This window comes from Nicotiana sylvestris, chromosome 9, assembly GCF_000393655.2.
Source record: "Nicotiana sylvestris chromosome 9, ASM39365v2, whole genome shotgun sequence".
NCBI lineage: Eukaryota > Viridiplantae > Streptophyta > Magnoliopsida > Solanales > Solanaceae > Nicotiana > Nicotiana sylvestris.
The window spans coordinates 30,634,769-30,662,519 of record NC_091065.1 but is presented as its reverse complement, the minus strand read 5'-3'; the positions used below and the strand labels follow the sequence as shown (position 1 = coordinate 30,662,519).

At 42.3% G+C, this 27,751-nt stretch overlaps 2 protein-coding genes across 2 annotated transcripts; both read left to right on the top strand.

Annotated features, from left to right (window-relative positions):
• The first annotated feature begins 541 nt into the window (after positions 1–541).
• Positions 542–1,090, top strand: LOC138877394 (uncharacterized). Its single transcript, XM_070157002.1, has one exon. The coding sequence runs from the start codon at positions 542–544 to the stop codon at positions 1,088–1,090; it is 549 nt and encodes a 182-aa protein (XP_070013103.1).
• A 21,277-nt stretch (positions 1,091–22,367) lies between these two features.
• LOC138877393 (uncharacterized) lies at positions 22,368–22,814 on the top strand. The gene has a single exon (XM_070157001.1). It carries the CDS (start codon positions 22,368–22,370, stop codon positions 22,812–22,814), a length of 447 nt encoding a protein of 148 aa, XP_070013102.1.
• The last annotated feature ends 4,937 nt before the right edge of the window (positions 22,815–27,751 follow it).

The following is a 27,751-nucleotide window of genomic DNA, read 5'->3' as shown; positions in this document are numbered from 1 at the left end:
ATTGACGAGTTAGGGCTGGTTGAAAAACTAGGGTGGAAAATTTTCTTTGATGGAGCCACTAGCATGAAAGGTGTCGGAATAGGGGTTGTGGTCATTTCTGAAACAGGGCATCACTACCCTATTACGGCCCAACTTTGTTTTTATTGTACCAAAAATATAGATGAGTATGAGGCATGCATTTTGGGATTGAGGTTAGCTGTAGATATGGGAGTCCAGGAAGTTTTTGTCATAGGAGACTCGGTTCATTTGGTGCACAGATTCAAGGAGAATGGGAGACTCGGGATTTAAAGCTCATCCGTACCAATAATGTTCTCATGATCTTTGTCAATGGTTTCGATCAATAGAATTCAGGCATATTCCAAGGATCCATAATGAGGTTGTAGATGCTTTAGCTACATTGGCGTCAATGTTGCACCATTCGGACAAAGCTTATGTTGACCTTCTGCATATTCAAGTTCTTGATCAGCATGCCTATTGTATTATGGTTGAGGAAGAACTTGATGGTGAACCGTGATTGCATAGTATCAAGGAATACATCAGGATGGGGGTATATTCGGTACAAGCCACAAATGATCAAAAGAGAACAATTCGGCGTTTGGCTAGTGGATTTTTCTTGAGCGGAGGAATTTTGTACAAAAGAACTCCAGATCTTGGGCTATTGAGGTGCATAGATGCTAAACAAGGCACGACTATACTGACAGAAGTGCATCCCGGGTTTTTCGGGCCACATATGAGTGGGTATCTTCTGGAAAAGAAAATTCTTCGAGTAGGATATCACTGGCTCACCATGGAACGAGATTGCATTAACTTTGTGTGTAAATGTCATCAGTGCCAGGTACGCGGAGACTTGATCCATTCTCCGCCATCTGAATTGCATAGAATGTCCGCACCATGGCCCTTTGTTGCTTGGGGTGTGGATGTCATTGGACCAATTGAGCCCGCGGTATCAAACAGGCACAGTTTCATTCTGGTGGCCATAAATTATTTCACTAAATGGGTTGAAGCTAATACTTTCAAATCTGTGACCAAGAAGGCAGTGGTTGACTTGTTCTTTCAAATATCATTTGTCGGTTTAGAATACCAAAGGTGATCATAATAGATAATGGTGCTAATCTTAATAGTTTATGAAAGAAGTATGTCAACAGTTTAAGATTACGCATCGAAACTCCACCCCATAGCACCCCAAGATGAATGGAGCAGTCGAGGCAGCCAACAAGAACATAAAGAAGATACTTCGAAAAATGATGCAAGGTTCCAGGCAATGGCATGAAATATTGCCCTCTGCTTTGCTGGGTTACCGCACTACTGTTCGCACTTCAGTAGGTGCAACTCCTTATTAGTTATTATATGGTACTGAAGCAGTGATACCCGCGGAAGATTTAATTGCATCCCTTCGAATTGTTGCTTAAGTCGAAATTGAGGATGATGAGTGGGTCAAAACCCGTTTGGAGCAATTAAGTTTGATTGACGAGAAAAGACTGGCAGCAGTGTGTCATAGCCAGTTGTATCAAAAGAGAATGACAAGAGCATACAACAAGAAGGTGCATCCTCGAAAATTTGAAGTAGGCCAGCAGGTGTTGAAACACATCCTTCCACATCAAGCTGAAGCTAAAGGTAAGTTTGCCCCAAATTGGCAGGGGTCGTTCATCGTAACGAGAGTGTTGTCCAATGGTTCTTTATATCTAACAGACATAGAAGGTAAATGTGTATATATGGCTATTAATTCTTATGTGGTCAAAAGATATTATGTATGATTTCTTTGGTTTGTCTAATTGTCGTTTGTACTTGACATGTTTTGAAGATTGGAATGATGAAGGCATTTTATTCTACTATCTAAACAATTTATCATTTGCTACCCCTTTAAGCCTTATTTTTTTTTTCATACCCCTCTTTTGGAATCAGTAGCAAGTCCAGAAACATTAAAACATAAGTTAAATAAAAAAAGAGAAAAAGAGAAAGAAAAGAATGGAAAAGAGTAAATAAAAGAAAAAAAAAAGAAAGAGAAGAAAGAACATGAAAAGAAAAAGAGAAAAGTAACAAAAATAAAGCAATTCCTATGTCATGAACTACGTTCGACCTGATTCCTTTAAAGGATATGTAGGCAGCCTCACGGTTCGGTCTCATCAAAATAAATTCAAAATTCCCCAGGCAAGGAAACTGGGGTAAAAGTTGTGGTTTTGTAAAAGAATTGATTCTAAAAGTTGTAATTTTGAACCCATTCAAGTTGTTTTGAGTCTTTATAATATCCTTTATCTCCCTATCCAAAAGCCCACATTACGCTCCAAAGAAAGACCTTCTAATCAATCTTTGAGGAATGCCAAGTCAGGCGAGATAGAGGTATGAGTCATCAGGGGAAACACTCCATTCTACACAAGGAAAATGAATAAATGAGAGAGTCATATTGGTGAAACTCCTCGCGGGCACCGTAGGTTGATGGAACAATGAGAGAGTCTTATTGGTGAAACCCTCATGGGCTCCGTAAGGCGACAATGAGTTAAAAGATGAACAAATGAGAGAGGCTTGTTGGTGAAAACCCTTCAGGGCGCCGCAAGCCGAACAAGGTCGGTGACTTTCCTAAGAGATTGGATTATGGAGATCCCAGGGCATAAAGTATGACAACTGAAAGGTGATTGGATGAACAGGCTAGGCTGATTAATTCGAAATGCATGTCATGATCATTGGTTCAATTGCCCCGCTCAGATAAGTCTTTTTTCCCTTTACTTCCTCAAACAGTCTTCCTGTGGCGAATGTTCTTCTTTATTCCTAACTCACGAAGTCATTGGATTTCATTTCTATTTGATTTATTTCTCTAAGGCTTTTCCAATGTCAGCTTTATTTAAGCAAGTAAGAAAGTGTTTCAAAGAATACTACCAATTTCCAAATTGCACAAAGCGAAGTGCGCAAAAACATACAAGGAATAGCATGAGCTAAATGGAAAATAAGGAGTTAGTGAAAGTTCTATTGGTCGAGTGGTTTGTGAATTTTGTGGAAGACACATAGGTTCAGATTGGAAGGACAGAAATGTAAAACATCGGGTGGAGTGTAGAGCACTCGGGTCATTCAGGGTCCTGTGGTTTAAATTCAATCAAAAAGTCAAACAACTCTTGACCAGTCTATAACAGCCAGTCAGAACAAAGCCTGGCAGTGAAAAGGACAACTCCAGCAAGAATGCCACAAGCTAACCACCATATTTTCGAACTGATAAAATTTTCTTCGATTGAAACAGGGGCACGAAATTTTGTGTGTTCCGGAGGAACCCTCCGTGAGGAAAGCATGTACCGGACAGGTTCAGCCATAAATCGTTACGACCCTCCTGGATAATGGGATTTAATTTTAAAGATTCTCAGGACCCCCTGGATAATGGGACTTAGTTAATTTCAAGAACTTCATAGATAACAACATTTAGCGTAAGTTCTACCTTTAGGAAACATAATTTAGCTTTAAAGTTTTCATTCTTAAGATGAGATTTATTTTGAAATTCTCAGGACCCTCCTGGATAATTGGATTTAGCTTTTAAATTCTAGCATCTTTTGGGTAACATGATTCGATTAACTCTCACAGATGTGCCCAGATACCGAACTGGGGCGGGAAAGTTTCTTTGTTTTGTATATTTTATTGTAAGCAAGTGCCCACCTAGAGAACAAGGGAATACGATTTATATTTTGGCAATCAGGCGCCCACATGGAGAATAAGGGAATACAATTTATGTTTTGGCAATCAGGCGCCCACGTGGAGAACAAGGGAATACATTTTCAGTTTTCAAGCAATTCGGCGCCCACCTGGAGAACAAAGGAATACAAATCAAGTTTTCAACAATCATGCGCCCACCTGGAGAACAAGGGAGTACAGTTTACGTTTGGGCAATCATACGCTCACCTTGAGAACAAGGGAATACAAATTAAGTTTTAGGCAATCAGGCGCCCACCAAGAGAACAATGGAATATAGTTCATGTTTTTGCCAATCAAAAATCCACCTGGAGAACAAGGGAAAACAATTAAAGTTTTCGGCAATCAGGCACCCACTTGGAGAACATGAGAATACAGTTCAAATGTTCGGCAAACAGGCACCCACCTAGAGAAAAAGGAAATACAATTCAAGTTTTGGTAATCAGGCGCCCTCCTGGAGAACAAGGGAATACAATTCAAGTTTTTGTAATCAGGCACCCATCTAGAGAACAAGGGAGTACAATTCAAGTTTTGGTAATCAGGCGCCCACCTGGAGAACAAGGGAGTACAATTCAAGTTTTAGTAATCAGGAGCCTACCTGGATATCAAGGGAATGGAATTCACATTTTTGTAATCAGGCGCCCACATGGAGAACAAAGGAATGCAATTCAAGTTTTGATAATCAGGCATCTACCTGGAGAACAAGTGAATAGAGTTCAAGTTTTGGCAATCAGGCACCCACCTGGAGAACAAGGGAATAGAGTTCAAGTTTTGGCAATGAGGCGCCCACCTGGAGAACAAGGGAATACAATTCAACTTTTCGTAATCAGGATCTCACCTGGAGAACATGGGAATGCAATTGAAGTTTTGGTAATCAGGCACCCACCTAGAGAAAAGGGAATATAATTCATGTTTTGGTAATCAGGCGCTCACCTGGAGAACAAGGGAGTACAATTCAAAATTTGGTAATCAGGCGCCCACCTGGAGAATAAAGGAATACAGTTCAAGTTTTAGCAATCAGGGGCCCACCTGGAGAAGAAGGGAACGCAGTTCAAGTTTCAGCAATCAGGCACCCACCTAGAAAATAAGAGAATTCATTTTAGAATTCAATTCAAGTTAGAAACAAAAGAAGCTCGCCTCGAGAGCACAAGACAACTGTGCAAGATGCACAATAGAGTTGTAGAAGATTCAAGATCATGTTTTGAGGACATATAGATAAGAATTTTGTAACTCATAGCTGATAGGCTTAGTTAATCTTTTTATCTTGGTTTTTGATGTAATAACAGGACCACAGACCAGAACCCCGATAGAATGACACCTAGCTCGACTCTCCAACTCATCCTACCAAAACTTCCAGAACTACACTGACATGATTTTATTATAACCAAGGATATGTAGGCAATCTCGGAAGAAAGGTTCGGTCAGATCTTTCAAATATGTTTCCCACGGAGTATCCAAATGGGCAAAAAATGCTCGTATCCACTCACTTTATCTTTTCCCGTAAACTTTTCGTGTTTTCTAGCAAAGAGGGGCAGATGTGATCACGTAATTTTTGTCCTATGTGAAATATTCCTACAGTTTAAAGAAATAGATTTTTCCAGTTGTGTGCAATTTTATAGGATTTTTGTTAAAGTGTTTGCATTTCTATGCATGTTTACTTTTATTAGAATCAAGAAAAAATACCATGCATTGTATTTAGATATTATGTTCACATTTTAGGATTAATTATTAATTAATTGCTTTATTAAAAATTTAAATCATAACAATGGCTCACTTTTATACATTATTGGCTTTTAAATTTTGGATTATTAATTTTTTTCTTTTAATTTAGGATCAACCAATTTTGATAAATTTTATAGTTAGATAATTAGCTTAATTTTGCAATTTGAATTAATTTAGAAATTTAATTTAGTTTTTTTAAATCAATTAAAGAAAAAAAACAAAACAAAAAGAGAAAGAGAATTTTAAAAGGCTTGGTCTTAAATTCAATTTGAGCGAAATTGAGGCTGAGCCCAAAGTAAACCCAAATCCAACCCTACCCAGCCTAAACCCACCCAGCTGAACCAATCCATTCCTCCAAATACATAATACAAAGAAGAAAAACCTAACCCTAGTTATGAAAGAACTCAAACCTCGCCCAATTCCTCTGAGTTTCACACGAGTTCTTCACCAAACTCACCTCACGCACCCCCCCATCTCACCACGTCATCATATTTATAACGGTTTCTGACAGATTCTCTCGTCCCCATCTCCCTTATCACATGATGGAAGCCTCTAGAAGGCATATGCTGGATGAATTGGGAGCATGTGATCGATTTTGATTGATCCCAGCCCTTCATTCATCAGGTGTTTGCTTGATAACTTGTGAGATTTTAGTTTTTGGAAGGTTGATAGATTTTTAAAGATATTTTTGGAGGTCTGAGATTTTGAAAGAAAATTTTTGACGGAAAAAAAAGAAGATTCAGGATTTGTTCTTAGTTTTTTTCTGTTTTCTTTTCGACTCTGGAGAAGGAGGCTAAAAAATTTCAGTTCTTTCTTGCTTGTTCTTAGTTTTATTTCAAAAATCTGAAAAAATCGAAAACAAAAGTTCCATTATCCTTCTCTGATTTCCGTTCAAAATGTAGATTGATTGAGCCAAGATAGAGTTGGTCGTTCGAGTCCCAGTTCGTGATTTTTGCATCCTGACGCATTGTAGTTGTTGTCTTATTGAATTTTCATCATCGAATTCACTTCTATTTGGTTCGAAGCAGAATTAATCTAAGTTTTCACAATTTAGGTTAATTTCTTTTCCATTTCTCTATTACTCGTGATTCTGTGTTGTGTGTGTTTATATTCCATCATGATTTGGTTTAAATCGTGCAAGTTAGTGTCTATTTTTTCTGTTTGAGTTCTGAGCTCTGTTTGGACTTTGTTCAGGTCTATTTGTGCTATGTTTTTTTTAGTTAAAAACACTCCCAAGTTATAATAGAACATGTTGGAATTTCGAGCTCAGTAAAGGTCGAAACTGAAGTTAACTTCTACTTTTGATTTGTGTTTGAAGAGGGTGTTCGATGTTCTGCTTCTATTTTTTTATCTTTTGATCATTTGAAATGTTCGATCGTGGTTAATCTGAATGAAACGTTTGTGTTAGAGTCTAGTTTCCGGATTAGATCAACTTGTTCTTGGCTTATGGACACTTTGATCTACTTATCCTCGACAATCCCTTCGTAATACTTGCGCCAATTCGCATCTTTGTTTCATATTGAAATGCATCATGACCTTCATGTTTTAGGAATGGTAAATCTGTTGCATTTGTTAACAGTTCTTTAGCATTCTGCCTCTTTTTCTTTGAGATTGTAAATGTTTTGGGGTGCATATCTTAGGCTTAGAAATTAAGATAATCGGCAGCATGATTGTGTGTCCTGCTCTGCTTTGTTAGTTGGTCGACGATGGCATTTAACTAGCTTCATCCTCTAGAAGTCATGCTCGCTTTCTTGTGTTGCGAACTGTTAATAATTTTCACGTGTTTCTTTGGGATGTTGTGGATAAAGAATGCCCAGGATTGAAGTAACTCATTTATATGAACTTTGAATAGAATTTTCCATTCTGATTGTTTGTTTTGAATGTGTAAAACTCCCGTAGACCCATTTCTTGAATAGAATTTTCCATTCCAACTATTTATTATTCTGAGACCCATGAACAAATGATAAAATATTATGACACATGGGAATTCAGGAACATAGATATCTCTAATACTTCTATGAATAGAGTCATTCATTGAATTTGTGCATTTGCACGTTTTGTTCGTACCGTATGGATTATGCCAAAAGAAAGAAGGGATAACCGTAACATACCTGTTTCTGCGAAATTCTTGAATGAAATTCTTCTTTCTCCTTTGAAATTTATACACGAAATTTGGCATTGAATTTCGTTGAAACTTTTGGACGAACTTGCTTCTCTCTTTTGATCCAAATAAACAAACAAGCCTCTATCTTCTAAGTTTTCTATATGAAATTTAGTAACTAAATTTTCATTCTTTAAAGAAGAATCCTTAACTTTACTTGTTAAGGAGTCTTTAAGAAAGAAATTTCCGAAAAATGAACCTTGCTCCGGTCACGTTTTTTTTGGTTTGGTATAAGGCAACAGAATGTATATTTTGTTGTTTCCCTTATGAATGAATTGAGCTTATCCATTCTAAAAGCTCACCAATCTTTATTTGATAAGACATAACCTTGTAATTTAGCTTGTGACACATATAAAGGTGAGTAATGAATCACATTATACCAACAAGGGGATTGCCACATTTCTTTTAATGTAATTGATTAAAAAAAAATTGTCCGCTTATTAGTTAATTGGGTAATGTTCTGTTGCCCGGTAATTAATCAATTGCCTGAAAAATTGAGAATTATTCCCACTTAATGAAAATATTACTCACTTTTAACGTACCTTATATCTCTTACTATCATGGCAATGTCTTGTATAGTACTAGTCCATAAATATCGGGTATTTTAGCTCCGCCATATTTTATCTTAAAATGCCAAACTTCGACGAAATTTATTTCCATCGATTCACTTACCCTTTCACCTTCACGAATTTACTCATCGCTTATGATCCTTATAATCCCGAAATAATCTTTTCCTTGGACTGATGTCAATTACCTTACGACAAATTCAACGTACAATACTTTAGGGTGCAACACTGTCGTAACTTATTACTGCGAAGTGTAACATCACCGTAATGTAATACTACTGGGTAAAACACTATCGTAACTTAATACTGCAGGACGTAACATCATCGTAATATATTACTGCCAAGGGTGACATCATCATAACATATTACTACAGAGCATAACATTGTCGTAATATAATACTGCGGGACATAATATTGACGTACTATTGCGGGGTGTAACATAATGTTTACCGTGAAAATGGTAACGACAATTAAATTTGTAAAATGGGACTCTAAAAATACGTCATCTATTCTCGAGCTATTCGTTAGAGTAGTTGATGCTAATAATGTGGAATTTAGATATGGAGCGTGAGTTAAAACAAGATAATGATCGAACCGAAGGGCCTGCTGCTCGGATACAGGCCTGGCCCATTAAGACTTCGGGGTCGAATTCGAGCTATCGGGGATAGTCGAGGATGGGATAACAATTGAAGATATAATTAAATAAGGATCTCTATAGCCAAAACTAAGTTATATGATGAAGAACATGTATAAAGGCGATGGATATCGAGGTATCCTCGGATCAGTGAGAGCCAATAAGTTTAGAAAGAAGAGAGGGATGGAGAGATATTATTGCACTTGTGGAGAAATGGAGCAACATCAGTCCCTTACAAGGTAGGGTGAGTCCCCTTTATATAGGAGGGGAACTCCGCTATAAGTACATATGTATTAATTACAAAATACGGAGATAGGATGGCTTGATGCGATGCCTCGGCGTAGGCTCTGGATAGGCCAGCCCTGTCAGACTCAGCCATGTGTATTGGGAGCTTCCCCTTTTCGTCCTAGCCTCAACCTCCACCTTCTTCGAATTGGGCCCTGACAAGCCCCGATGGATAGGACTAAGTCGTGGCCTCGTGTCCTCGGGGTCTCAAGGCATTTCCCCGAGATGGCTTGATAGTGAGAAATTAGGCCCTCTGATTTCACTACGTACAGATAGTCTCCACGTTTCTCGGAACGAAGCGATGGGAAACGACTATGACCACTGACTCCTCGAGCTCCTCATGGAGATATTACACTGATGATTCGAATAGTGCTGCGATCTTTTGCGATAGATGGCATATCTTATAGACTCATGCCCAATACACTATCATTTCTGTTCTTCATGGTAAAAGTATTGTCGTCGATTCGATTTTTCAAGGATGCAATAATTGTCGCCCATAGGTCAATATTCCAAAGCCTTGATGATCGTGTTGTTACCCACTATAAATGGGGTGCATTGGCGTTGTTTTCTTTATCCCAATACCTTCGTTTGCGTGCCTGCCTATTCCTTCTTGCCAGCTTCTTCTATCTTTGAAAATCATGCTTGGTGCTCACGACTCTAAGGTAGTTAGGAGAGGTTACCTTGGATTGTATTATGGCCCTTCGCTGGGGCTTTCCTTTGTCGAGCATAATCGTGTTGTCCCTCTATGGTCATCGATATGCCGGTCTTCGCTGCTGTTGTTGGCCCGAGGTGATGATAGACGGGGAGTCAGTTCCCCGCTCATGTAGATAGTCGTTCGGATTATACACCACTGCTCAAAAGGGTGCTCGGATTATACACCGTTGCTCACCTTCATACCCCAGCTCGACGTGGAGCCTTGCTCCGAGCTTGTGGCTTACACGACTTGATGCTCCAAGAAGTGAATTCAATGAAGCTGTACAAGCGGTACCGAGGGTTGTTCGGTCCGCTGTATCTCCGAGGCTTCCTTAGCCAAAGAAGGTCCTCGAGCTTTGGAGAGCTATTGTGTTTTTTAATCCCTCCCCGCTACTTGGTTTATCCTTTGGGGATATCAGTGTGGAAGGCTGGGGCAGGGATTGTGATGGCGCTCTGGGAGATATTTTCTTTGAGGTCATGCATCCGGGGAAGATGGTGTCTAGAGGTGCTGACGCCGAGGTGGGTCTTCGAGTGCTTAGGCTAGGGCCTAGGCCTTCACTATATGTGCCCCTTTGTTTCTTTGCTTCTGTGTAGATACCCTTCGAGGGCTTTTGTAATCATATGCAAGGATCTCTCGGGGTCGTTGTATATGGACGTTTATGAACATGAATATATTCCTTTGGTTTCTGCTTTTGATTTTTGCTTTGTAACTGCATGTTTTCATACCCCTCGAAGCCCTTTGAACACATCCTTTTACTTCTTGACTACTGATATCTGACTTGGGCGCGAACGTCCTTTCCGCTTCTCTACTGATCGACATGTCTCTCTTTCGAGCCTATCGTTGTGCCTCGGAGCAATCCTGGATTGTTCGAGCAGGCCCAACCTGCTGGTGCCCTTCGAATTATATGGAGATAATGCACCAGATCATTGGGCCTTCGAGGATATTATACTGGATAAAGGCTAGCTTTGGGTACCGGGGGATCCCCTCTAATCTTTGATGCAGACAGCTTCCTTTAAAAATGTACGGGATAGATTATTTGCCGAGGAGTTGCCTACACTTAGTCGCTGCTTCGAACCTTTGCAGAGCTTTCGTTATTGGAGATTCTTGTGTTTATTCTTCTTTCTTGGAAAAGGAATCATGAGATCAGATACTACCTCATGTTGAGTGATGGCATGGAAAGCTTTCTGATGTCCGATTTATCTTCAGTAGGGATCCTCGAGGCAGGATGCTATATCGAGCTTTGAGATAATACGGACGGCTCCTCGAGTCTTGGCTTCTCGTCAAAGGGTACTTTCGAGGTCGGGTATCATCCTGTTGGACTATACCGATGTCGTAGACTTCTTGGGGCTTACTTCGGGTAGGCGAGTCATTGCTGCTTCTAGCATATAAGTGGGGCAGCTTCGGCTCCTTCACAAGGCTTTACTATTTTAGGTAGTTGTTTTTCGGCTTTGGCATAGGGTTTTTCATTTCTTTAATCGCAAAAGAGTTGGTGTATGCCTTTGCTTCGATCTTTTAGTTTTACTATAGTCATGGCAACCACTTCAGGGCCGGCATGGCAGAGAGTGGAGAGTGATGTTTCTAGCGCTCGGGAGCCGGGGGAGTTCGTTTAGAAGATGGAATCTTTGATAAAGGGGGAGCATTTGGAGATAGTGAGAAAATACTGTGGATGGAGTAAGGGGATAGAGCTGTAGGTGCTTCCCCTGGGAGAGAGTATTGCATACTCCACTGACGGATTCTGGAGCGTATACCTATATCCTTTCGTGTTTAGCCCCCTCGATAGGGTCGTTCTTAATTTTTGCTTGAAGTATCGGGTTACTTTGGCACAGATACATCCGTCATTTTGGCAGGTGGAGCTGATGATGAGGTTCTTTGCGGAGAAGGCCGATCTTAAATTCACGCTTAATCAACTTGTCAGGCTATACCGGCCCTTCCATTACCAGGGCCTGCTACCCCTAAAGTGTCGTTCGTCCACGCCCTTTGTTGTCTATGACAAATAGGATGGGGGTCGAGAATGGGCCAGTTGGTTCGTTCGGGTCCGGATGGTCGATATTATCCCCGTGGAGTTTTTGCCATTTCCCGACGGGTGGAGTTATACATGTGAGTGGAGCGTCTGGTGCCTTTTTAGATTGTCCCAATAGCGATAGTCAATTGAATAATAGTGTTTTTACTTTGTTATAGCAACTTCATGGACGGTGGGATAAGTCTCTGACCTGCCCGGCTGGGTTCGGAGGCTGGTGACCCACTCAGCCTACGATGAGCATCAGTGGCGAGCTGTGCTTCGCACCAGATGGTGAGCGAAAAACCAAGGTATGTGTGCATGCTGCCTTTGCCTTTGCCTTTATATATTTGGTGTAACATTTTGCCCTTTTAATTGTACTGGATTTGCCGCTTGCAGATATTGGCAGTTCCTTGGGATGAGGCAATGCTCTTCCGAAGAGGGGAAGGAGTCGTTGGCCTCCGAAACGAATGACGATGGCGATAAGAGGGGTCAACACCCACGAGATGATGGAGCTTCTATTGGTGCTGATCGGGCCAGTGTTTCCAAAGAGGGGGTATCGTCTGAGTCAGTTGCCCCCGTAGTACCTGATTCCAGGTCAATGATGCCTTTGAGTGAATATGCTTTGCCCGAGGCCGGTTCTCCCGGGTCCGAAGAGGCAGGATCAACAGGAGTATGTTCCGACTTTGAGGAAGTCCTTCGGCTTTACTTCATGGTGAGAGTAGGCGCAGTTTCCCTATACTCCGCATTTTCCACCCGTCATTGAGTTTTCCTTGTGCAGGCTTCTGACAGGGTTACGTCTCAGCTGGTCCATCAAGGGGTCAATCTTCAGAAAATTTAGGGTGAGGGAGAATCCCTTAGGCTTCTTAGCGAGGAGAAGGAGGGCGAGTTGTTGCATTGGCGATGTGAGGCATACCGGAGCTCGAATTACGAGAGCTATTTGATGGAGCATGTAACCTTTTGCAACTCCAGCTTTACTCTCTTCGGCCTCTTTAAGTTAACACCCTTTTTATGTTATATCAGCTGCAGAAAAAGGCAGAGGCTATGGAGTACCTTAAAGGCGATATCTTTCGCACCAGAACTGCTTGTGGTGAGGTAAGGGCTCAGGTGCAAGCTCATACTTTAGAGGAGGCAAGCGCCTTTGCCAAGGTCACCGCCCTCGAAGTACAACTCCACTTGGCTCAAAATAATGCCAAAATCCAAGCGGATATGATCGAGAAATTTGAATATGAACTTTCGAAGACTAGGGGCGAGATAATTGATACCCGGGCTAAGGGAATGCTAAGTCGAACCAAGGCTGATCAGGAGATGGCGATTCATGTGAAGGGCATTGCGGATGCTCATGTTGAGCTGAAGCGAGCCCTGAATCGGGAGAAGAGGATCAAGGAATATGTCCGTTGCAGATCCCGAAGAGAAGTACTCGAGGAGATTGGCACGAGAGGCTGCATTCTTTCTGATGATTTGGATCGAGCAAGGGTGGACAAGCATGATGCATGGTCATCCCTTGCTGATGAGGTGGAGAGTGAACCCGGCAGCTATAGCCCTAATAGATTGTAGTTTGCACTGTTTTGTCACTATATTTTTTTGATACATGTAGAACATGTCTGTAGATGGAGAGTGCGTCTTCTTTTTTGCATATGTAATATAAGAGGAGACTTTGAAGCCTTATTTTTTTGGTATCTCTTTTCTGTTATTGCGTCCGATTAGGGAGGCCAGTTTCGATGTTTGGCGGGATCCTCGTAGGTTTGGAACCAATCGGATGGCCCCGTGGCTCCTGGCGCGATTCTTGACGCGAGGGAGCGTTGCAGCCTCTATGCATTGTTCGGTCATTCAAGTCTAGTCTCCGAGTTGTGCCGCAATTTGAGTATTAACTGACCTTCATGTTCTTTCCTACCTTCATAGGCGGATGGCGATGGCCTCTCGTACTTTGGGTCATAATAATCTTGTAGGTGGGTGGCCCCGAGGCTCATTCGTCTAGCGGTTGTAGCGTTTATGTCGTGACCTTAGGCATACTGTAGTTTTGTTCTTATTGTGGGTCCAATCTTTGAGTCGCTTTGCGATTCAAGCTTTAATTGATACTTAAGTTTTCCTTGTCCGCACGGTGCGGGTGATGGTTTCCTGCTATGCTTTGGGTCTACGTGACCTTATAGGTGAGTGGCTCGGAGGCTCACTCAGCTGGCGATCGTGGAGTCTATGTCGTGCCCTTAGGCATACTATAGTTTTGTGCTTATTGTGGGTCCAGTCTCCGAATCACGTTATGATTCATGCTTTAATTGACCGTTAAGCGCCTTCAATTTTCCGAATGGTGATATTGCTTCGTACACTATTTTGGTCGTTGAGGCCTTTCCATATGTGGCCTGGAGGCTTGCTTAGTTAACTATTTTGGATACGGTCTCCGAATCGGGTTACGATTCGAGTAGGTTAAAGCCTTTGTGATTTGGAGCTAACATGGTCGAAGCTCATTTTTGCCTATTGAGGGAAGCATGTTTTAACCAGTTCTTTTCGAAGTATATTCGAAGTAGTGGCCTGCAATTTTTTTTTAGTGACGGTCGGGCGTCCCTGAGTCATGTTAATTTGGCTGTATCATCCATGTTGACCATAGTCATGTGTGTTTGGCCGTATCCATTTTTGATCCCGAGTGATAGTTTAGGTGTCTACACCGAGGGTATGCCCTTTTGGAATTCTTACAAATGCGACGTATAGCCCAAAATTTGGGATTTTCATGCATGTTGTGGTCTTACAGTTTGTCATGATTATTGAGGTCTTACAGATTTAGAATTGACCTGGTTATGCCGAGTCTGCTCGCTAAGGGTCTTATTGTTTCGAATTTTCCAGCGTATGGCGATTGATGTCAGTCTTCAAGAGATCAAGTTGTTTAAGCGTGAAGACTGCTTCTTGTAAACTCAGAGCTGCATTGTAGGGGCTTTGTGAACCCAGAGTTCAGACCCTGGGATCGTGCGAGTGCCCAATTGTAGGCATTAGGTCTCTGAGTATTTCGGAATGCATTTGGTGGAGGGGGACCCCTATCGGGGATACACTTGAGATTTCCTTGTCTGGAGAATAAGATGCTGAGAAGATATCGTTTTATTGCTTGATATAGACATACATTGTTTTGTCATCGTGTGCTCAACCTGCGCGGGCGCGGCTTCTCGGACCATTCGACCCAGCTTATAATTCCCAATCGGGGTTTAGTTAGTGTCCCTCGGTCATCCCGAGTGGGCGATGCTCTTAGAAGAAAACCATCGTTCATTGTTGGGCTATTGGAAAAAAGCCTGCGACCTCATTGGGTCTTCCTCTGGTATGCTGCTTTGCTAATAATCTTGCTGACAAGGTTCTTTTTTTTGGCCGGAAGCCCGACTAAATAGAGAAAACGCAACGGTCACCTATATAAGGCCTAGGGATCTCCAGGTAGAGTTGAGAACCTCCGAATATCCTAGACAACTGTCTATGTTCAGGTTAGTAAAAAGAAAATGAGGGAGCAAAGCAGTTCTTCCTTACCGCGGGATGTATAGGCGACATTCTGGGATTTGGTGTGTCCCTGTCGGCTTATTCTAGTTCTGCCCTTTGTGAGGAATCTCATTCTTTTGGCAAGATGGGGCCGTCAGCGCCCTTGGGTAGTGTATCGGTGGTCGCCTGAATAAGACATCTATACTTTGCGCCTCCATTGATGGTGTAGGGCTCGACGTCCCTACTCGAACTCAGATGGGCTATATTAAGAGAACAGTCTTTGCAGCGATTTGTCGTTTGGAATTTGCCAAAGATTTTGGGGATGCGGGGGCAATTTGGTCTGTTAATGCGGATCGTCCAGTTGACTTTGTTCCGATATCGTCGTTGTGAGTGACAAAACTACCTGAATCTATGAACACATGTTTTATTTAAGATAAAACGGTTGAGGGAGAGGGTTATCAATACGCTGGCGCGACACTGGGGTGGAGTCTTGGTGCTCTTTTCCCTAGATGCAAGAGTATCCTTGGAAATATTTCCCTGAATCTGTCTTTATCCTGGTGGCGGAACTTTTTACTTCCCATGTTATGAGTTCTCGGAGGGCGTCGCTGCTCCTTTATTGTCGTGGTGATATATTGTGGCTTGTTTACTTCTTCCTTCCCGGTTGTCTTCTTTCCTCGGTGCTGGATTCGAGCCTGACCGCTTGATGGTACTCGGCGGCAATATTGACTATGTAACGCGGCTGTCATTTTTCCGAGACGGGGTTCATTTGTGGCCCCGCGGCCGCTTGGCCCTACGGTTCCCACATCAAGTTGTGGTTCTTTCGTTAGGGCCTTGGTCGAATAGGCTTGAGTCGCTCAGCGTTCATGGTTTTACTTATGGTGACTATGATATTTGGCATAGCAATGTTGAAACCCTACTCTGATGGATGGGGTTCGTCTGCCGGCTGTGCCTTATCGTATCTAGTTCCACTGAAGGTTTCTCGAGGATGTCGCCCTTGGACTACTCCCCTACCGTTGTGAGGCAGGTTGGATCTTGCGACATTCCTCCTATTCGCGGCGCATGGATGGTATCTCTATCTGTTTGGCATTAGTTTTACTGCGGGAGCCTGCTTGGGTGTACCGGTCCTGCAGAGGTTTCCGGAAAGTCACTCATGCCCCCGATTAGTGGCTGGTGCTAGGTACGTACGCATGTATCTAGGTAAGCATCATTTGAAAAGACCTGGAGTCGGCTGGATATGCTTTGTTTAAACCCCGATCGAAGGCCAGAGTTGTACATTTATCCGAAACCGGATGGGATCCCATTCGTCCTACCAAGGAATGAGATACTACTTCTTGTGGTGTTTCATCCTCTCTTTGTTCGGCCTCCGACTTGTCAGGCTCCCCCGTTGCTGCTTCGATGGCATCAACGTATGTTTCTACAGTGGGATCATCTTGAAAGTCATTGTCTTTATTCGTGCATGCATAAGCAGTGGTGTGCTCGTTGGGATCCGAGGATCTGTCGTACCTAGGGAGTTCCGGCGTTCCGGATTTCTGTGAAGCAAGTTCCGGGATCGCTTCCCCAGGGAAGAACTGTCGCACGATTCTCTGTGGACCCCGACTGGATTCTTTCGAAGAGGCACACAAGCATCTTTGCTATGGCGGGGTTTGCCATTGATCCGTTGTCGCTTGATCATTCGGGTATTTGCACGATGGGGGGAGCTGTCTCCGATGCTGCTTCGCTACGAGTTCTCGGATGGCTTTGCAATCGAGCAATGGCCAGTTGTTGTGCCTGCAACATTTCAAAAATAACAAGAAGACTAACTTCCTGTTTTTCTCGGGTCGGGGTTTGTTGAGCTTCCTGTCAGTCGCTGTGCCGCACGCTCGTATTGGTGTGAGAAGTTTTGCTGACTTATTGTGCGTCCTATGAGTCTGCGTCCGCCAGAATCGGTCTAGGTGCATTATCGAGATTCTATAGTGGTGCTTTGATGGTCGGGATAGCTACACCATTTTCCCCGTGCTCTTCGAGGCGATCGTTCTCGACTCCGTTTACCGAGCCAGACATTTTGACCTGAAATCAAAAGACTTGGACAAGAAAAAGTGTGAAAGATAATATGCGTTTGTGTAATGAAACAAGCAAGAAAAGAATCACTATTATTTTTAGCCCCACGGTGGGCGCCAAAATATTTACCGTGAAAATGGTAACAACAATTAAATTTGTAAAATGGAACTCTAAATATACGTGATCTATTCCGAAGCTAGTAGTTAGAGCAGTTGATGCTAATAATGTGGAATTTAGCGATGAAGCGTGAGTTAAAACGAGATAATGATCGAACCGAAGGGCCTGCTGCTCGGATACAGGCCTGGTCGATGGGGACTTTGGGGTCAACTTCGGGGTCGAATTCGAGCTATTGGGGATAGTCGAGGATGGGATAATAGTTGAATATATAATTAAATAAGCCTCTGAAAAGCCAAAACTAAGTTATACGATAAAGAACAGGTATAAAGGCGATAGATATCGATGTATCCTCGGATCAGTGAGAGCCAATAAGTTTAGAAAGAAGAGAGGGAGGGAGAGATATTACTGCACTTGTGGAGAAATGGAGCAACATCAGTCCCTTACAAGGTAGGGTGAGTCCCCTTTATATAGGAGGGGAACTCGGCTATAAGTACATATGTATTAATTACAAAATACAAATATGGGATGGCTTGATCGGATGCCTCAGCGTAGGCTCTGGATAGGCCGACCCTGTCACGCTCAGCCATGTGTCTTGGGAGCTTCCCCTTTTTTTCCTGTCCTCGACCTCTGCCTTCCTCGAATCGGGACCTAACAAGCCCCGAGGGAGAGGACAAGGTCATGGCCTCGTGTCCTCGGGGTCTCGAGGCATTTCCCCGAGATGGCTTGATAGCGAGAAATCAGGCCCTCTGATTTCACCGCGTACAACTAACTTTTCAGTTTAATGGAATCTTCCTTATTGTTCAAACATACAAATATGTGAAGAAGCTTAAAAAAGAGGACCCGATAAATCAAGTTTGATAGTGCATGATTGTTCTACTACAAAATAAGGATTTATCTATTTTACTGGGAAGATTATGAGAAATGCCACAAGCAGAAACATGGACTCCAAAGTCAAGAGAAGATAATTATTCTACTATATCAAGGCTGATAGAGAAGCTTTGAGCAATTCTGCATCAATTTTTTGCAAATGAAAAGCTTCAGCAACATTTTAATGAGCATGTATTCAAGATGGAGTAAGAAGAATATCAGAAAGAGGAAATCAATTGGAATTATATTGAATTTATAGACAACCAATTTGGATGCATGGTCCGGACCTATATCCAGAAAGCCTTCTATGTGAAAATATGAGAAATAGAAATTTCTATAGTTAAAATTTGATTATGGTTGACTTTGGTTAACATTTTTAGCAAACAGTCCCGAATCGGTATTCCGACGATCCTGGGAGATCCGCAGTAAAATATGGGACTTGGGCATATGCCCATAAATGAATTCCGAGGTCCCAAGCCTTAGAAATTAATTTTTGAAAGAAATTATTTTGCTGAATTATCTAAAAAATTAAGAAAAGAATTAATGTTTGAAACCATGGGTATCGGGCCCGTATTTTGGTTTTGGAGCCCGGAACAAACTTGTTGTAGTATTTAAATGATAACTGCGAAATATGGTTAAAAACAGAGTTTATTTGACGTGAGTTGGACTTCCGGTAGAAGAGTTATGAGCTTTAAGTGTTCTTGCTGAAAATGTTGAGTTTTGAGGTTTAATTCATGGTTTTACATGTTAATTTGATGATGTGATCTTACGAGTAGGTCCAGATGATGTTTTTGACTTAGTATGCACTTTTGGTTTAGAGTGACGAGGGCTCAGGTGAGTTTCGGGTAAGTTCCGGGATGTTTTAGGCTTAAAACTAGAAGTTGCAGGTTCTGAGAAGTTGTAGATCTCTGACCCCGCCAGTGCAATCAGCAATGATTTTGTGCTAACGCGGAGCGGCCTTTGCGGCTGCAAAGGATTTTGTGCGGTATGCGGTGAGGGCTTTGTGGCCGCACTCGATTTTGTGCGGTCCGCGGTGAAAACAATTCCGCAGGTTTACTAGTCCGACTTCGGAATCCTATATCTTTTGATCTACAAGGAATTTGGAGATGATTGAAAAACAAAGGTTGTATTCCTTCATGTTTAGTTTCTAGAAAGGTAAAGTAAATACCATTTGGACACCTGTAAAGAAAGTTATGGCCAAAATACTAAAGCATATCACTTCAGTCAATATTGTGAGCTCAAGTTAAGACACAACTCCTAATACCTCAAGATAAGGTTATACCCATCTTGACTGAGTTATAACTCAACTCCTAATACTCAGTTATACCTATCTTGTGTTCGTAGCATCGAGGTAAGTGTTTGGTCTAACCTTAGCTTGAGGTATTAGGAGTTGTGTCTTATCTGTTATGTGCTACTTGTGGAGTACGACGTATAGGCATGGTGACGAGTATCTATACGTCAATGTCAAGCATGCCCGTGAGTCTTGTATTGTAATTGTTATGACTCCGGTGTAGTTTGTTGTGCTTCATATGAGGATTATCATTATTGTTCCCTTGCCCGTAATTGTTGGGTATTATTGTTCCCTTGCCGGGATGTTGTTGTCATATTATTATTCCCTTGCCGGGATGTTGTTGTTATATTTTTGGTCCCTTGCCGAGATTCTTTTATGATTGGTGTTGATAAATGACAAGGGAACGGGTTGCAAGCCTGCAACGATAATATATGAAATGGGAACGGGTTGCACGCCTACAATGGTAGTATATGAAATGGGAGTGGGTTGCACGCCTGCAATGGTAATATATGAAATGGGAGCAGGTTGAACGCCTACAATGATAATATATGAAATAGGAGTAGGTTGCACGCCTGCAACGGCACTATATAAAATGGGAGCGGGTTGCACGCCTACAACGATACTATATGAAATGGGAGTGGGTTGCACGCCTGCAACGGTATTATATGAAATGGAATCGGGTTGCACACCTGCAATGGTATTATATGAAATGGGATCGGGTTGCATGCCTACAACGGTATTACATGTGTACTTGTTTCTTATTTCCTTATCTTTTGCTAGCAGTTGATTTATGGCGTTCCTTATATTTCTCTATTGATTTCTGCTATTACCTGAAATACCCCACATCATGTTTCCCACTCCTACCTTTACCTGTGAATATCTGCTTTTATTTTTTGATGTATATGATTTAACTGCACACGTTTATTTGGTAGTCTGGTCCTAGCCTCGTTACTACTTCGCCGAGGTTATCCTAGGCACTTACTAGCACATGAGGTCGGTTGTGCTGATACTATACTTTGCACTCTTTTATGTAGATCCTAGTGCTGTAGATTTCGGACCGCAGTGAGATCGCTGTTGCTTGTTCACCAGGTGAACCGAGGTAGTCCTGTAGGCGTCCATAGGCCTTGGCATCTCCTTCTATCTACTATTCCTATTTCTTTCATGTATTTCCAGGGAAAGTGTTGTATCTATTTCTTTCGGACCTTTATTTGTAGTACTCCTAGACAGTCTGTGAAGTTATGACAGCAGTCTTGGGTAGATTTGTTATAGATTGATAGTAGCAGTATTATTAAAACATTACAATGCAGTCTTCCGCTTATTCAATTTTGTTGTTATCTAATTGTTGGTTCTTAACTGTTATAAGATTAAAAAAATGGAAACAAGGTAAATAGTTCAATTGGTTGGCTTGCCTAGCTTTCACTAGTAAGCGCCATCACGACTCCCGAGGGTGTGAAATCTGGGTCGTAACAAGTTGGTATCAGAGCTATAGGTTACATATGTCTCACAACTTACAGACAAGCTTAGTAGAGTCTGAGGGATCGGTACAGAGACGTCTGTATTTATCCCCTAGAGGCTACAGAGTTAGGAAAAACTTCACATCTATTCTCTCCTATCGTGAGATTTTGTTCTCTCACTATTAAATTGAAACCTCTACTCTTGTTCTATCGTGATTGGTGAGGTCATGTATCGCTTCTTCAGCCGAGCAACCACACAGACTAGTGGTGGATCACCTATGCCATCGGAGGCTTTGTGGAGTTTAGATAGGTTTCTCTAAGCTCTTCACTACCACTCTTGGCGGTACATCTTCTGAGGATCCCCAGGATTATTTGGATAGTTGTAATGAGATTCTCAGGAACATGGGCATAGTGGAAACTAGTGCGGTCGACTTTGCTTCTTTTCATTTGTTTGGATCCGCCAAGGCTTGGTGGAGAGATTATTGTTTGGCTAGACTAGCTGGGTCACCAGCTTTGACTTAGGATCAGTTTTCTCAGTTATTTTTGGAGAAGTTTCTTCGTATCACTCAGAGGGAGAGTTATCGGAGGCAGTTTGAGCATATCCAACAGGGTTCCGTGACTGTATATCAGTATGAGACCAGGTTTATTGATTTGATCCATCATGCTCTTCTTATACTTCCCACAAAAAGAGAGAGTGGGGAGGTTCACTGAGGGACTTATTCAGCCTATTCGACTTCAGATGGACAAGGAGACGGGGATCGAGATTTCCTTTCAGGATGCGGCCAATGTGACCTGGAGGGTTGAGATGGTTTTATCACAGGTGGTGGTCAGGGCTCTGAAAAGAGGCCTCGTCGTTCGGGCAGATTTAGTAGTGCCTCATCTGAAGGCAAAGATTCTTTTGGTAGAGGCCATCATCCTAGGCCTTTTCAGTCAGCACTTCAGGTTTCTCACGATGTTTTAGGTGGTTATGGTTCTAATATGCAGTATTCGTATCAGCAATCCTACAGTGCACCACCAGCTCCTATCAGTGCACCACTGCTCCAGAGTTTTTGTGGTGGTCATTGAGGTCGTCAGAGCCATCATTCTCAGCAGTCGAGGGCTTGTTATACTTGTGGAAATGCGGGTCATATCGCTAGATTTTGTCCTCGAGTATCGAGAAGCTCTTAGCATCAGGATTCTCGTGCCATGGTTCATGCACCGAGTGTTCCACGGCTCGCTCAGCCAACTAGAGGTGGATGTAGAGGTATTAGAGGTTGAGGTCAGGCCGCTAGAGGTGGAGGCCAGCCAACAGCAGGCTATCCCGGAGATGTAGTTTAGAGTTGTGGGGCCCAGCCCCGATGTGATGCTCTTCCAGTCAAACTTGATGCCGAGGCTTCTGATGCAGTTATCACAGTGATTCTTTGAGTGCTCCTATTTATGTGTCTACACCGATGGGTGATTCTATTATGGTAGATCATGTTCATCTTTCTTGTGTAGTTGTGATTAGGGGTCTTAAGACTCGAGTAGGTTTGTTACTTTTGAATATGGTAGATTTTGATGTCATATTGGGGATGGATTGGTTATCAACTTACCACGCTATCTTGGACTATCACGCAAAGACTATGACCTTAGCGTTACCAGGGTTGCCTCGTCTTGAGTGGAAAGGGACTCCTAGTCATTCTACCTGTAGTGTTATCTCATATATGAATGCTCGGCGTAGGGTCAAGAATGGGTGTTTGACCTATTTGGCATATGTTCGTGATTCTAGTATAGAGGTTCCTTCTATGGATTCTATGCCTGCTGTTTGTGAGTTTGCTGAGGTTTTCCCTTCGGACCTGCCGAGTATGACACCCGACAGGTATATTGACTTGTGCATTGAATTGGCTCCAGGCACTTAGCCCATTTCTATCCCGCCGTATCGTATGGCCCCGCCTGAGTTGAAAGAATTGAAGGAGCAGTTGCAAGACTTGCTTGAGAAATGCTTCATAAAGCCCAGTGTCTTGCCATGGGGTGCAGCGGCGTTGTTTGTCAAGAAGAAGGATGAATCAATGAGAATGTGTATATATTACCGGCAATTGAACAAGGTTACAATCAAGAATAAGTATCCATTGCCGATTATCGATGATTTGTTCGACCAGCTTCAGGGTGCCCAAGTATTTTCTAAGATCTACTTGAGATCTAGCTACCATCAGTTGAGGATTAGGGCATTTGATGTCCCTAAGACAGCTTTCCGCATCCGGTACGGGCATTATGAGTTCTTGGTTATGTCATTTGGGTTGACCAATGCCCCAACAACTTTCATGGATTTGATGAACGGAGTGTTCAAGCCTTATTTGGACTCTTTTGTGATCGTCTTCATTAACGATATTTTGGTTTATTCCTATAGTCGGGAGGAGCATGAGCAGCATCTGAGAGTGGTTCTTCAGACTGTGAGAGATAGTTAGTTGTATGCTATGTTTACGAAGTGCGAGTTCTGGTTGAGTTCAGTTGCATACCTAGGTCACGTTGTATCAGTAGATGGTATTCAAGTGGATCCGAAAAAAGATAGAGGCAACCGAGGACTGGCCTCGACCTACATCATCTACAAAGATCTGGAGTTTCTTGGGTTTGCCAAGATATTATCGTCGGTTTGTGGATGGGTTTTCATCTATTGCAGCCCCGATGACCAAGTTAAACCATACGGGTGCCCAGTTCAAGTGGTCGGACGGGTGTGAGGCGAGCTTTCTGAAGCTCAAGATAGCGTTGACTATGCCGCCAGCGTTAGTTTTGCCCACACGTTCAGGGCCATATGTAGTTTATTGTGATATATATCGTATTGGACTTGGTGCGGTATTGATGCAGGATGACAAGATCATTGCTTATGCTTCGCGTCAGTTGAAGATTTATGAGAAGAGCTATCCAGTCCATGATTTTGAGTTAGCAGCCATTGTTCACGCGCTGAAGATATGGAGGAATTATCTTTATGGTGTGGCATGTGAGGTGTTCCCAGATCATAAGAGTTTGCAATACTTCTTCAGGTAGAAGGAGCTAAATTTGTGACAGAGTAGGTGGTTGGAGCTTTTAAAAGACTATGACATCACCATCTTATATCATCCGGGAAAGGCTAATGTGGTGGCCGATTCTTTGAGTAGGAAGTCAGCCAGTATGGGCAGCCTTGCATATATTCCGGTCGGTGAGAGACCGCTTGCTCTGGATGTTCAGTCTTTGGCCAATCAATTAGTGAGGTTGGATATTTCTGAGCCTAGACCTGTATTAGCTTGCATAGTTGCTCGCTTTTTTTTATTGGATCATATCCAAGATTGGCAGTATGATGATCATAATTTATGTGTCCTTACAGACATGGTGCAGCACGGAGGTGCCAAGCAGGTTACATTAGGAGATGATGGAGTTTTGAGGCTGCAGGGTCCAATGTGTGTGCCTAATATGGATGGGTTCCAGGAGTTGATTTTAGAGGAGGCCCATAGTTCCCGGTACTCTATTCATCCGGGCGCCGTAGAGATATACCAGGATTTGCGGTAGCATTATCGGTGAAGAAGGACATTGTTGCATATGTGGCTTAGTGTTTGAATTGTCAATAGGTTAAGTATGAGCATCAGAGGCCTAGTTGTTTATTACAGAAAATTGAGATTCCTGAGTGGAAGTGGGAGCTTATCACTATGGACTTCGTTGTTAGACTCCCACGGAATTAGAGGAAGTTCGATGTAGCATGGGTTATTGTTGATAGGCTGACCAAATTAGTACATTTCCTTCATGTGGCAGTCTCCTATTCTTCCGAGAGGTGAGCTAAGATCTATATCTAGGAGATTGTTCGCCTTCATGGTGTGCACGTATCTATCATTTCGGACCGATGTACGTAGTTTACCTTACATTTTTTTAGAGCAGTACAGTAGGAGTTGGGCATACGAGTTGAGTTGAGCACAACGGTTTATCCTCAGAAGGACGTGCAGTCCGAGCTGACTATTCAGATTTTGGATGATATGCTCCGAGCTAGTGACATTGAATTTAAAGGCTCGTGTGATAAGTTTTAGCCTTTAGCGGAGTTTTCCTGCAACAACAGCTACCAGTCGAGTATTCAGATGACACCTTATGAGGCTATATATGGTAGGGGGTGTCGGTATCCGATTGGATGGTTTAAGCCGGTAGAGGCTTGGTTGTTGGGTATGGATCTGGTGTAGGATGCCTTGGACAAGGTCGGGATCATTCAGGATAGGCTTCATATAGCTCAGTGCAGGAAAAGAGTTATGCTGGCCGTAAGGTTCGAATTTGGTATTCATGGTCGGTGAGCAGGTATTGCTTCAGGTGTCGCCTATGAAGGGTGTGATGAGATTTGGGAAGTTGGCCCGTTGAGATTCTTGATCGAGTGGGAGAGGTGCTTACAGACTTGCGTTGCCGCCGTGCTTATCAGCCGTGCATCCAGTGTTTCATGTTTCCACGCTTTGGAATATCACGGCGACCCATCCCACGTGTTAGACTTCAGCATTGTCCAGTTGGACAAGGACTTGTCATATGAGGAGAAGCCGGTAGCTATTCTAGACCGGCAAAGTTCATCAGTTGAGATCGAAGAGTTTCCCTTCTGTTCATGTTCAATGGAGAGGTCAGCCTGCTGAGGCATCGACTTGGGAGTCCGAGTCCGATATGCAGAGCCGTTATCCCTATCTTTTTCCTGACTCAGGTACTTCCTTCCTATATCCGTTCGAGGACGAACAGTTATTTTAGAGGTAGAGGATGTGATGACCCAAAAGTTCATCACTTGTTATAGAAACAAATTCAGTGTTCTGAGGCCTAAAAATCTTATTTTTACCTCACCTTGATTCGCGTGCGTAGTCCAGACCTATATTCGGAAAGTCTTCTATGTGAAAATATGAGAAATAGAAATTTCTAGAGTTAAAATTTGATTATGGTTGACTTTGGTCAACATTTTTAGCAAATGGACCCGGATCCATGTTCTGACGATCCCGGGAGATCTGTAGTAAAATATGGGATTTGGGCGTATGCCCGGAAATGAATTACGAATCCAAAGCCTTATAAATTAATTTTTGAAAGAAATTGTTTTGCTGAATTATCTAAGAAATGAAGAAAAGAATTAATGTTTGAAACCATGGGTATCGGGCCTGTATTTTGGTTCCGGAGCCGGTACATACTTGTTGTAGTATTTAAATGATAACTCTGAAATTTGGTGAAAAACGGAGTTTATTTTACGTGAGTTGGACTTCCGGTTGAAGAGTTATAAACTTTAAGTTTTCTTGATGAAAATGTTGAGTTTTGAGGTTTAAGTCATGGTTTTACATGTTAATTTGATGATGTGATGCATGAGTAGGTCCACATGATGTATTTGAGTTAGTATGCACATTTGGTTTGGAGTCCCGAGGGCTTGGCTAAGTTTCGGATAGGTTCCGGGATGTTTTGGGCTTAAACATAGTTGTTGCAGGTTCAGAGAAGTTGCAGATCTCTGAACCCACCAGTGCAGTCCGCAATGATTTTGTGCTGTCGCGGAGGGCCTTTGCGGTCGCAAAGGTTTTTGTGCGGTCCGCGGTGGGGGCTTTGCAGCCGCACTCGATTTTGTGCGGTCCGCGGTGAGGAAGAATCTGCAGGTTCACTGGACTGACTTCGGAAGCCTCTATCTTTTGATCTACAAGGAATTTTGAGATGATTCAAAAATGAAAGTTCTAGACCTTCATGTCTAGTTGCCATAAAGGCAAAGAGATCACAATTTCTACATCTGTAGAGAAAGTTATGGCCAAAATACTAAAGTATCTCAGTACAATTAACATTGTGAGCTCTGCGGCCGCACTCGATTTTGTGCGGTCCACACAGAATGTATGAGATAGGTATATTTAAATGGGATTGTCAGTTATTTTTTATTTTTCAAAACCCCAAAAATATAAGAAGCGAATTTTCAAAGAACCGTTCTTATCAAAATATTAGTAAATGATTTCTAACTCATTTTGTTTACTCCTTAACTTATTTTTACTAGATTTCATCCTAGGATCTAGGGTTTTCATGGTGGAATTGGGAATTTTGGGTAAACCTAAGAATATTGAAATTTGGGGATTTAGACCTCAAATTAATGTCGGATTCCAAAACCAATTATATATCCGAGCTCGGGTGGGGGGAATGGGTAATCGTGTTTTAGTCCGAATTTCGGGATTGGACCAAGTGGGCCTCGGGTCGATTTTTGACTTTTTGAGAAAAACTTATTTCTATGCATTAGAATTGATTCATTTAGCATTTATTGATGTAATTAAGTAACTTGTGGCTAGATACGAGCGAGTTGGTGGTGGAATCAAGAGGTAAAGCGATAGTTGAGGCTTGAGTGTGTTCGTAGTATCGAGGTAAGTATTTGGTCTAACCATAGCATGAGGGATTAGGAGTTGTGTCTTATCTGCTATGTGCTACTTGTGGAGTACGACGTATAGGCATAGTGACAAGTATCTATATGTCGATATCAAGCATGCCCGTGAGTCTTGTATTGTAATTGTTATGACTCCGTTGTGGTTTATTGTGCTTCATATGAGGATTATCATTATTGTTCCCTTACCGGGATGTTGTTGGGTATTATTGTTCCCTTATGCCCTAACCTCGGGAGGCGACCAATGCTCTATCGAGTGAACCCAACTGAGCAAGCCTTATCAACACTTCCTACCCGACTCAATATGAATATGGAAACCATACTTTCCTTTTTTAGATAAGGAAAGATAGCACATTCAGCATTGTTAGTTCATTTTATATCACAACATTAAACCATAGTTAAGTTTTCAAGATTTCATACAATTTCACTTTAGATAAGTGAGATTTAGAATTACAACATAGTTCGTAGACCTATCCAACACTTGTA